Source organism: Microchirus variegatus, assembly GCF_963457635.1.
Source record: "Microchirus variegatus genome assembly, chromosome: 20".
Lineage (NCBI taxonomy): Eukaryota > Metazoa > Chordata > Actinopteri > Pleuronectiformes > Soleidae > Microchirus > Microchirus variegatus.
The window spans coordinates 18,449,481-18,460,584 of NC_139821.1; the positions used below are offsets into that span (position 1 = coordinate 18,449,481).

Genomic DNA, 11,104 nt, shown 5'->3' on the forward strand with positions numbered 1-11,104 from the left:
AAGATGAGATAGATAAATATAAATACACGAATAAACAAATTATATATATGTGTGTATATATATATATAAGGAAAATTCTTGAAGACTACTTCTACATAGATAGATGAAACTATACAATAAAAAACATATACTAATATCGAAAGGCATGCAACAAATTCATGCAAATATATAATGAATATATTGATCAAGTATTAAAATAAAGTAAAATGACTCTCGCTAAATATCAAATAAGAAAGTACTTCTCATATGTCACCTTAATCACACTCCTTGAGTTCCCTGCTTTGTTCAGTGTTCCCACATGAAGAGCAGGGTTTTCCCACCTTTCAGGCTCTAAACTCCGCCCACCCACTATTTAAACATCAATGTGCGCCGGCACAGCAGCAGCAGCAGCAGAACTGCTTCTTCTCACTGTTTCTACTTGATCTTGACCAACAACTCCACCTGTGTCTGTGTTTGGATTCAAAAACAAAAAAACAAAAGAAAATCAGAGCTGACGCAGAATATTGACAGGTGCGAATCCTGACAAGGTAAGACATTACCAGGCATATTTTATTAAATATAAGGGAACATTTGCATAATTGATTTGAGATGGAGATTATTTTTTTAGTAAAGTAAAGTAAAGTTGATAAATTAAAGTCAGCGGCTCTACTTGATCTTATTATAGAAAATGCCATGCAGCAGGTTCATTGATTATTTTCCCTTTTACCATCCCACTAAGGTCTCAACATAGAATCTCCTGGATACCTGAACGCATCGTCAAACTTTTTTGGGATCATTTGTTTTTCATCTGTGTTCCGCTCCTCCGGGATTTAAACTTGGCCCGCTCCCTCCAAGAGAAGGTCCACTTCCGAGGGCTAAAGTTGGAGCCAGAGATGCAGTCTTTTCTCCCGCTGACTCTGTATTGCATCAGCCTGGTGTCCCTCCAGCAGCTGAAGGCTCTGCCGGCTCAGGAGCGTCCCGACAGCACCAGGTAAAGCACACTCTCTCACCCACACTCAGTGATACTTTATTTGGGATAAGCCACATGAAGCTCCCGCTATACTCTCCTCTGATTGGCTGCTGAACTCCCGGCGCTGTATTGCTCTATTATTTAGATATTAAATGTTGATGCTCCAGTCGTAGCTAACAGTGTCCACTTTGCACTACTTTGTTGTACTTAAAGCATGTTTATTAGTAGCACTGTATTGTTAATATTAGTGTTACAATTACATTTAAATTAAATTCAACATTTAATTAAATATATAATTTTAACACAGACAGTGAGGTGTTTTAGTGCGTTGCAAACAGTTTTGTGGTTTAAGCTAGCATGTATGTATCAGGTAGCTAATTTCCCCCTTTAAAACATGCATACATGTCAACAAAATTCGTAGTTTGTGGCTGTTTCCTTAACTGTTAAATGTAATTTGTTTTACCAAATTATTTTTCAAAAAAATATGTCATTAGTGACAGTGTGTTATTTGTTAACATGCTTCATACTACAATGTTAACATGCTTCATACTACAATGTTAACATGCTTCATACTACAATGCTAACATGTAGTGGCTACAGTCAAAGGTGGAGTTGTTGGACTTGTGATAAGAGAACAGGAATATGCACAAGTTATCATAAACATTTTCACCTTTCATATTCTTAACAGTCAGAGGCACAATTTTTTTTTCCATTTCAGTAGCTGATAAATTTAGATTTGCTGGGTCGTAGCCTTTAGCCTTTAGCCTTTAGCATGCAATAAATCATCACACTGTGTTACTGTACAGAGAAGTGAAAGTGTTATTGTGTCGGGCTGATACCCAGCAGTGTGGACTGCAAGGTTAAAGGCTTTCCCATGACACAACTGAAATAAACTTTCACCTAAAAGCGAAAAAACGGAGCCTTCTGAAAGGCGCGTCAGTTACTGGACTGCAGTAACAGTAAATGTACAAAGGAACAGTACTGAACATGAACATTAACAAATGTTTTAAAAAACTGATCCAGCCTTATAAATGTGTATCAAGTATGTTTCTAATAGCATTGTTTTTTATCAAAAGCCCATTCACAATGGCAGTACTGCGTCATATTTTAATTTCTATGGAGGGTTGAATGATTAGTTCAAAAACATTTTATACACAAAGCAACAATTTTGTAAAGCTTTGAGAATTTTGTCCTTCCCTCTTTCCCTCCACCTCTTGGCACCTCTGTCACATGCGTAACTGTTTATAAAGGTTTTGTTTGGTTAAATCTCCTTGTGATTCTGTACAAGAAAAACTTGTTTATTTCTAGACCTGCCAGAAATTCCAGTGGGGACGATTGTAAAGAATCCTGATCGGCTCTGAGAGGCATCTGTACTTTTCCATTCCCTCAAGTGTCAAGAGCTTTTATTAGCACCGAATAAGACATTAAAAAACAGCCAGTGTTTTTTCCAACACACATACAATACAGTCTGTTAATTTAAAGCGTGAGTCGGTCCGGCAGCGATGCAATACATGTGTGTATTTGCACTGTGGAAAAGAAGAGGGAGGACTGTGGAAGAGGCAGTGCGTGAATGCCCTCTTCTGGTGGATGTTGGATCCACAGCTAATGGCTTAGCATCTGCCCTGATGTAAACCAAAGAGGGGGCTCAGTCAACTTAAAGTAGTAATCACCTTTAAGTTCTGTATATTTTGACCTGGGTTAAAACCAGTATCATGTCTAATATATACATATGTCTATAATATATATGAAACATCAGACAATCTTTCATGCCCGGGTCATACTTTCCACATTCTGTACATGGCTGCAGTTCCACAGATCACATACATTTTGCTGTAGTTTTCAATGAGACAGTAATTTGTGAAACAGGAAACACTCTCTCCATTTGTGATCTGGGTGCAAATAGTTGCTATAGTGACCATTCTCAAGTAGAACTAACTAATATTACAGCAAAATCATGATCCCTTGCTGGTGTCCCAAAGAAAACGTTCCAAAACAAAAGCTTGGCACTCAATTTAATCACATCATTTGAGTGTTTTGTCCCCACTGAAGGTGGTGGTTGTTGTTGGCAAATACCCTTTTTTTTGCTTTCAACTGTTGTTGGTACTTTTATTGAAAAAAATGTAAAATGTTATCAGCAGCTCAATATAATATAACAACTGAAATAAATAGGTTTAAATGAACTATTCCTAAATAATGAATGAAGGATTGAAAGTGACATGGACAAAATGAAGACACACTTAGCATCATTAATTAAAAGAAACAAAGAACAGGGGGTGGGATTTTTATGTACATATTTTATGTTTGCTTTACCGTATACATTTTTTATGTTTATTTTCTAATTGTATTGTATTTAAATGCAAGTTAAATTCCGTGTATGTGTAAATATACTGGTAATAAATACGGATTTTGATTCTGATTCTTCTGATCTGTTAAAAAAAAAACAATTATGCAAGTAACTTGATTTGAACTTAATTAAAAAAAAAAAAAAAATCAGTTGATAGAAGTCACCAGTGCAGCAACAACATCTAGATCCCTCACAAAATTGTTCTGTTTGGCATCTATCAAGTAAAAAATAGCACATTTAGCAGTGTTGTGTTATAGAGAGCACAGTGAAAAGTCAACAGAACAAAAATCTGTTGGAGATCGCTTGTGTTTTGGTTCATCATTAAACTGTTGCAGGCCAAATTATGAACATTTAACGCCTCCACAGTCTACACCAGTGGTTCCAAAAGATTAGGTCAGGCTTAATAAAATGATAACGTATGATGTATACATAAGGGCTGTCAATCTTCCTCTATAATCCCATTCAAATTCCATTCCTTATTATTTTTGATATTCAAATTTTAATCAAATTTTTTAATGAAGCTGTTAGATGCCATTGTTAGATAGCCATCGCTCCTGGCGACTAAAAACAAGCATGTTGATGGGTTTTCTGTCACTCTACGTCATTCGGATCATTTGTCTGATTGCTTGTAGTTCTATCCAATTGTGGACAGAGACATTTTGATCTGTTGGTCACACCTCTTGGAAGTGGGAGGTGACTACACCCTTTCCAGACAAGATTGAGTATGAGTCTGGCATTTGCCAAGCTATGTTTATGAATGATGTGCACATTGCCTGTCAGACACAACTGAGGGATAATCCAGGTAATGGGCCTGGCACCTGGCTTGGACATGCTGGAAGATTTTAGGGTGGAGGTCTCATGCTGAAGTCCAATCCAGGAGTTCAGTGCATGTCTGAAAGCAGCCTCTGTCTACCAGGAAACCTTCTCTAGATCAGATCATCTTGTGACCTGAAGCTGGTTCTTCCAAGTGATTACAGTATTCCTGAGCATGTAATTGCCTGCACTGAAGGTCTGCCATTGGGTAGTATAATTTTTATGAAGACCTATAGCAGTGCAGCTGACCTCAGTCTCCACAAATGTATTTTACTCTGACAACACTGGGGGGGAGAGTTCACTCTCCCTGAAACTCCCTCCGCTTATTTCACTTTGCTCATCTCACATAAATGTCCTGTCAGGCTTTAACTGGGACAGTAACTTCTCCCTCTCTCTGAACCCCATGGTGCACATACTGTTCTGTTACCATCACACACTGACAGCGTGAAACATTTTTACTCCTAAGTGAATGCTCGACGTGTCTCTCAGCTTAGATGTCTGTCATTCCTTTCCCGTTCTGTGTTCATGTCCACACTGTCCCTCTGTGTCCTGATAAGGACAGACACAAGACAGACACACAGATGCTCTAACAATGCTTTGTGGCTGCTTTCCAAACAAGGAGAAATTGCATGTTCCTTGGATCACACGCAGCACATACCCTGCATTGTTTTTACATGTGAGCTCCTCCTCCTTTTTTTTTACGCGAGAAAATAAGCCAAAGGTAAATATGGCTTTAGCAGCAAAGTGGCATTACAGTACAGATTTCAGAAATGGGAAGAGGCTTGTTGCGTTAAGGAGATTTGCAGCCAAGCTGACGATGACACATCAGTCTGCATGTTTACATCATGGGTGATGAGTGAATGTTTTTTCCAACCTGTTAATGGACAAATAAAGTCATATTTTTTTCTGCAAAAGATTTGTTAAATCTTTAAGTTGCTCTTTTATGTGTGGATTTATACAACAAGGGCTTCAGACTTTCCACCTCTTGATTTGCTATCTCTTTTCTGACATATTTACAAGTTATCAAGGGAAAACAAGTACATTACTCTGTCAGTATTGTGTACACATGCAGAATGATTGAACACAGGATTGCCTCTGATGTAAATAATCTCAAGAGAGGCCTCCTCTCGCGCCCACACACACATATGTAGCAGTAGTATGGCTCTATTGGGGTTCATTTCACCAAACTCAAGCCAAAGTAGAGGAAAGTATAAGCTGTGACCAAAGAGGCAAAGAATTCCACTGTGGATTATTTGCTAAGACCCAAATTCCACCCTGCACTTTAAAGAGCTGGTTTCCACTCTACACTGAAAGCCACACCATTGCGAAGACAACAATGTGAATGTACACTATATAAGTACTGTATGTGAAGGCTTTTATGGAAACAAATGTGGCTTCTGGAGGGAGATACACCCTGCTGTTGTTTCTACTCTGCATAGCAGTGATGCAGTTTCTGAGCAGGCATATAGTTTTCTACTCTGCGTCCTGTCTATCCATGCGACAAACTGGCTGTCATGAGTGCTCTTATTGTCCGATGTTACTTGCATGAAGTAAATCCCATCCCAGAGAAGAAGTTATGAAAGCACAAGTACTTCTGAACAACCATGTCTGCTGTTTCATGGGAAATAAATGACCAATCCTGTTTTTCTTTCTCATTCATGCCAACAAATCTCCCCACTGTTTCTGAACGGAAGATTAGAAATGAATGTTATTTACGCCAGATTAAGGTCGCCAACGTCTGACTCTCTGGTAATCGTATTGTGTATCAGCAGCGTGGTACTAGGGTTAGCTCGAGGTAAATCAGACTTTGTTAATGGACGCATTTGATCAAGTTCTTGAAATGAAAAAAAAAAAAAGAAGCGTTGGTTGAAACAGTTGCTCCAACAGTTCATCATGACTACCAAGCATGATTTGCCAGTTGGGATTAGCACTAGCAGCTCCTGAGACCCTCATGTGGAGGATAAAACTGTAGACAATGGATGTATGAAGTGTTGATTGACAATTTAATGTTCATTGCTGTTGCTTGAAAACACATGTAATCAGGCTTTAAGATAGGGGTTAGCATAGGATCTCGTTAGTGCTTTAATTGTGATGGATTGTTTGATTTAAACCTTCAAAATCAGGGGTCCTCAAAGTTTTGATACCTGAGGGCCAATTTAGGAACCCAACATTGGACTGAGGGCCGCCAAAGGAAAAAAACCCAGAAAGAAATTCTGTTAATAATAATTTATTTATTTTAATAAATAGTAAAAATTCTAATGACCAGATTGCAGTTCTACAGTTTACACTTATTGGTCTGTATCCAGTAATGTCCAATGTCCATTTCACAAGCTTAGTAGCTCCTGGATTAAAACTATCAACTGTAATTCATTGCGGGCCGCCAGAAATGTTTCTGTGGGCCGCCATTGGCTCGCGGGCCGCACTTTGAGAACCAATGTTACTCCCAACATTCAAGTACTTAGTTTGGCATTCTGAGTCAGACAGAGACCTTAGAATATTATAAAAAAAATTAAAAATAACTCCTTTTAAGATTCTGTTATCCAAGTTAGTTTTTTTTTTTCCTTCTTTTGTTCAATAACCTTTAGAGTTGGCAATAAACATTCTGAGGATTTTATTTGATTTAAAAGTCAAGGTTGATTCAAACCAGGAACCAAGAACAATACTGAAATGGAATATCTTTGACTGCCAGTAACTGACATCCCTATTTCTTATGAGGTGTGGGATTAGACTTTTCCAAGAAGGCTGTTCATCTTTGTAATTTTGGCTGTGTCACAAAGTCAAACTGTTGCTGTTTGCCAGCAGTTTTTCTGAAAATGTATAAAGAAGGGCCAGCATCGTCCCCATCTGTGAGTAGTGATGAGCTGGCAAAGAAGGAAACATTCTCCAGTCTTCTGTTGACAATTAGCAAAGCGATAGTGTCACTCACCTTTAAAGCAATTTAAAAACAGTGAGAAAGCAATGCAGCCACAGTGTTTATGAAAAACAAACAGTGGCATTTGGTGCTGAGCCACCACTGCTGCCTTGTGACTCATGTTAGAGCGTTCTCTCCGCAGACAGGGTGTGTGTTACTTGGTGATGTGGCACCACAGCACACCGAGCCCAGCCTGGAAATAGAGCCGGTCTCTGTCTGTAGCCTGGCGTTGGACAGCAGGTCGTTCACAGGCTACCAAACCTGCCAGCAGTGAGCCTGCAGCTGTATTGGCTGAATTAAGCAAACGCCACAAGTTCAAAGGTGAAATCATACCACAACACAGCCTGGAAGTATGTTTAGCTTGAGAAAAGGTTTAGCAAACACTCTTTATAATTAGATCAACTGTGGCTGCTGACTCACAGAATATGGGAAAATTGAACCCCAAACTCACAATTGTGCCAGGATTTTTCCTTTGACTCAGCAAAACAAACATGGCAGATACATTTGCCCTGATGCTGTATTTCTCCTTGAGTGTGACCCACGTGTCACACTCAAGGAGAATTTACGGGCAGAAATTGAATATAGTACCCATAATTATGTTTGTGTAAGTAAATAATTGCTTTAAAATAAAATTGTTGGGTTCTCGTAGAAGTAGATGAAGAACGTAAGGCCACTGTTGGTGCTTTAAGTCCACCATCTTGCCCTGCCATGTTCTGGAGCAAGTACAACAAACCACCCAGAGAGTGCCTTACAACAACAAAACATCTGTATCTGTGGGAACCTCATCAGCTCATTGACAATGACATTCTTTCTTTCTTGTAGGTGAAGGTCACTGTAGTTTCCAGACATGCTTGGGAAAAGTAAGGGGTGAGCAGATGAGATGTCACTCATTTGTACACACTGGACCTTTAAACCTCTATGCAAAGCAAGAAGTTTTGGTCAACATTCAAATCCACAAAAGTCTTCTAACTCAGTTTTCAGTTTTTCAGTTTTAGTGGCTGTTAACAAAACCGTTCTGCTTCTGCTTAATCGGCCTCTTTGAGTCTGAGCCAACTCTACCCTATAGCCTTTTGGGATTACAATCCATCTCCAATCTATCAATCTATCTCTGTTTCCTAGTTAGTTATGAATAGCTATTTTCACTCAGACTTCTGTGGATGCTTAATGAGACACTCAACTTTGATATAATATAGGCATTTTCTAATATTACAAGCCATGTTTCCACAGGCTTTAAATCTGTCCGACCCAAGCAAAAGTGCCTATCTACTCCTGGCTTTCTGCTGCTGTGATGGGCGAACACTCAGGGACTTGAGTTGCGATGCACTGTTCAAACACAGCGGTGACAGCTCAGTGATGCAGGGTCATGTTGCAAGAAGCAACTGTCTTTGTCAAACAAAGAACAGATGGCGATTCAGTTGCTGCCATGTTTGCTGAATAGCCAGTACCTGCTGGTCCACTTTGTAGCCCAACATGTCCACCTTAACAGGTCATTTATTCTGATGTGGAGCCTCAGGACAACATGTTTCTTCATGGATCAGTTTACATAACCACACACATTTTCTTATGTAACTGTAGTTTTAACTTAACTAAAGTTTAGGCAATGTCTTCACATAACAGATAGGATGTAAACACTCCTTCACAACTGTGGACACTGCCATTTAATCCTTCTTTTTTATTGGTCAAGCAGATGAGGGCTGCTACTGAAAAATGGTGGTGCAAGATGGTGGCCTCCTTTAAAAAGGCATTTTTGTGCAGAGTTTGCATGGTTTTGTTGGTTTTCTTTGGGTACTCTGGTTTCCTTCCACAGTCCCAAACATGCAGAGGTTAATTGGACCTTAGGTGTGTTTGTGAGAGTGAATGGTTGTTCGTCTTTTTATGTTGGCCCTGCGATGGATTGGTGGCCTTCCCATGGTCTACCCTTTCCCCGTGTCAGCTGGGATTGGCGCTAGCCTCCCTGCAACCCTTATGTGGAGGATAAAGTGGTAGAAAATTAATAAATGAATGAACATGTGCGAGTATAATTTTGAGTTGAGATGTTGGTTTTTCCGAACAAAAATTCCAATAAAAACTGTTTCAGGAACTTTTGTTCATTACCAAGAATAAGAATAACACAACAGTGCCCATTAGACCCCCCCATTGTTTACTGAAACTCAGCTGGCCATTAAAATGCATCGAGCTGCAGGATTTGATCTCAGTCTAATAGAACATGTTGTTAGGACAACGAGTGAAATAGATGAGCATCGTGTCCACGTGAATCAGTGACTGCTCTGTGTTCAGGGGGACTGAAATTTGTTTTTTTTTTGTTTTTTTTTAATCAAAGCTGCTTTTTACAGCTTAATCGGATTGCTGCAGATTTATCAGTGACCTTGCAACAGCATAGTATTAATGTTGGCAGGCAATGTCTCATTATATTCTTGGTCTAGACATACAGTAGGTGACAAAATCATTTAGACAATGGTCTCTTTTATTTTGACAGCTTTAGAAGTCTGTTCATGGTGGTCAAAAAAAAACAAAAAACAAAAAAAAAAAACTAGTGCCAACTTGAGCCAATCCCAGCTGACATAGGGCAAAAGGTGGGGTAAACCCTGGAAAGGCTGCCGGTTTGTTGGAGGAACTGGATGTATTGTGAACTCCTATACATTGTATCCATAGGCAACAGTGGTGAAAGGTTGAATAACTCAAAAAAAATGTATTATTTATATTGAGCACCGTAATCAGAGCAAAGTTTTGCTGTACCTGGGAATACACAGCCTCAACGAACCGCTAGCTTAGTTATAGACTCATACTTAGCATTGTTGCAAAGGTATTTTGAAGTTGTTGTATGATACAAATCAGTCTCCTGCATTTTGTTGTGTTCTTCTCATGTTCTGTTGTAACACATGTGGTTTGAATCCCAGTGTATACATGACAATACAAACCTGATTTGTGTTTTCTCCTCAGGTTGGACATCATCACTGAGCTCATCACCAGGAGGGAGGAGAAGGCCATGGCACCTGGATCGCAGTCTGATGTTGCCACATCCTCTCCAGCCACCAGCCAATACCCAACATTTCTGGCCAGTTTGCTTGGACGCCCCCCGGCCTCAGAAGTGAGAATGTCCTCACCAGGCCCGGCATTGCTCAAAAAAGCTTTGCCGAACACGGGACGCGCACTGAGAGTTCGCCGCCATGCCCACTCAGGTTCACGAGGGGGCCACCACTACCCACATCATCCCCAGTTGATGAGGGTGGGCTGTGTCCTGGGAACCTGCCAAGTGCAGAACCTCAGCCATCGGCTCTATCAACTCATTGGTCAAAATGGCAGAGAAGACTCGTCCCCCATTAACCCCAGAAGTCCCCATAGTTATGGATGAGTGAGACACCTCCAAACACCTACAGCAAGTCTATCTATATTTCCATTTATTTATATCTTAATGTATTACTGGTAACCTTTGCATTAGAGTTTGATGTAGTCCAAAACTTTCATCTTTCATCCATCTCAATGACAATGAAACGACTGCCGTGCCTGCCTACTTTATGTGCTGATTAATGGATATGAAGATACAACTTCTGGCGTCTTTTGTGAAACCCCCATTTTGAATTCTCCCATCATCATGAGAACATTTGAACGATTTTTTGGTTTTGATTCTGCCCTCAGAACTTGGACAGGCGTCTTAATCCTGTTAATGTAAGACTTGGAGGCTTATCTTCAACAATATCCAATGGTCTGGTCCTGTCTGCCAGCTGACCTCCTCAGTGGTGGTTGCCCTGCGGCTCCTTGATCAAACACTTAAGCCCCTAATGTGGATTTCAACCTGCACTCTGAGCTGGAGCCCTGTCATACCCAATGTAGTCCCAAAGACTTTGTAATTTGACCCAATGAACCCTCTCACCTAATTTTTTTGTGCCCCATTTTATTTCATCCCTGCACTGACATCCCTGGAATAATCCACACGCCTTCATTTGAACTGGGAATTTACCAATGTTTACGTTTGAAACAAGCACAGCTTTTGAGTTATACCCCAGGTTAAGGGCATGCAGAGTCGGAGCTCAACCGCATGAACTCAATGCTGGAAAAGGAAAAAAACAAAGGTTCAGAATCCATAGTG

The 11,104-nt window shown here is 40.0% G+C and overlaps 1 protein-coding gene across 1 annotated transcript; it reads left to right on the forward strand.

The window, feature by feature from the left end:
• Nucleotides 1-872: 872 nt before the first annotated feature.
• On the forward strand, nt 873-10,369 carry adm2a (adrenomedullin 2a; the record flags this gene model as incomplete). Its single annotated transcript, XM_083907021.1, has 2 exons — nt 873-970; nt 9,958-10,369. The coding sequence occupies 2 exons, from the start codon at nt 873-875 to the stop codon at nt 10,367-10,369; spliced, it is 510 nt and encodes a 169-aa protein (XP_083763147.1).
• Between the last annotated feature and the right edge of the window lie 735 nt (nt 10,370-11,104).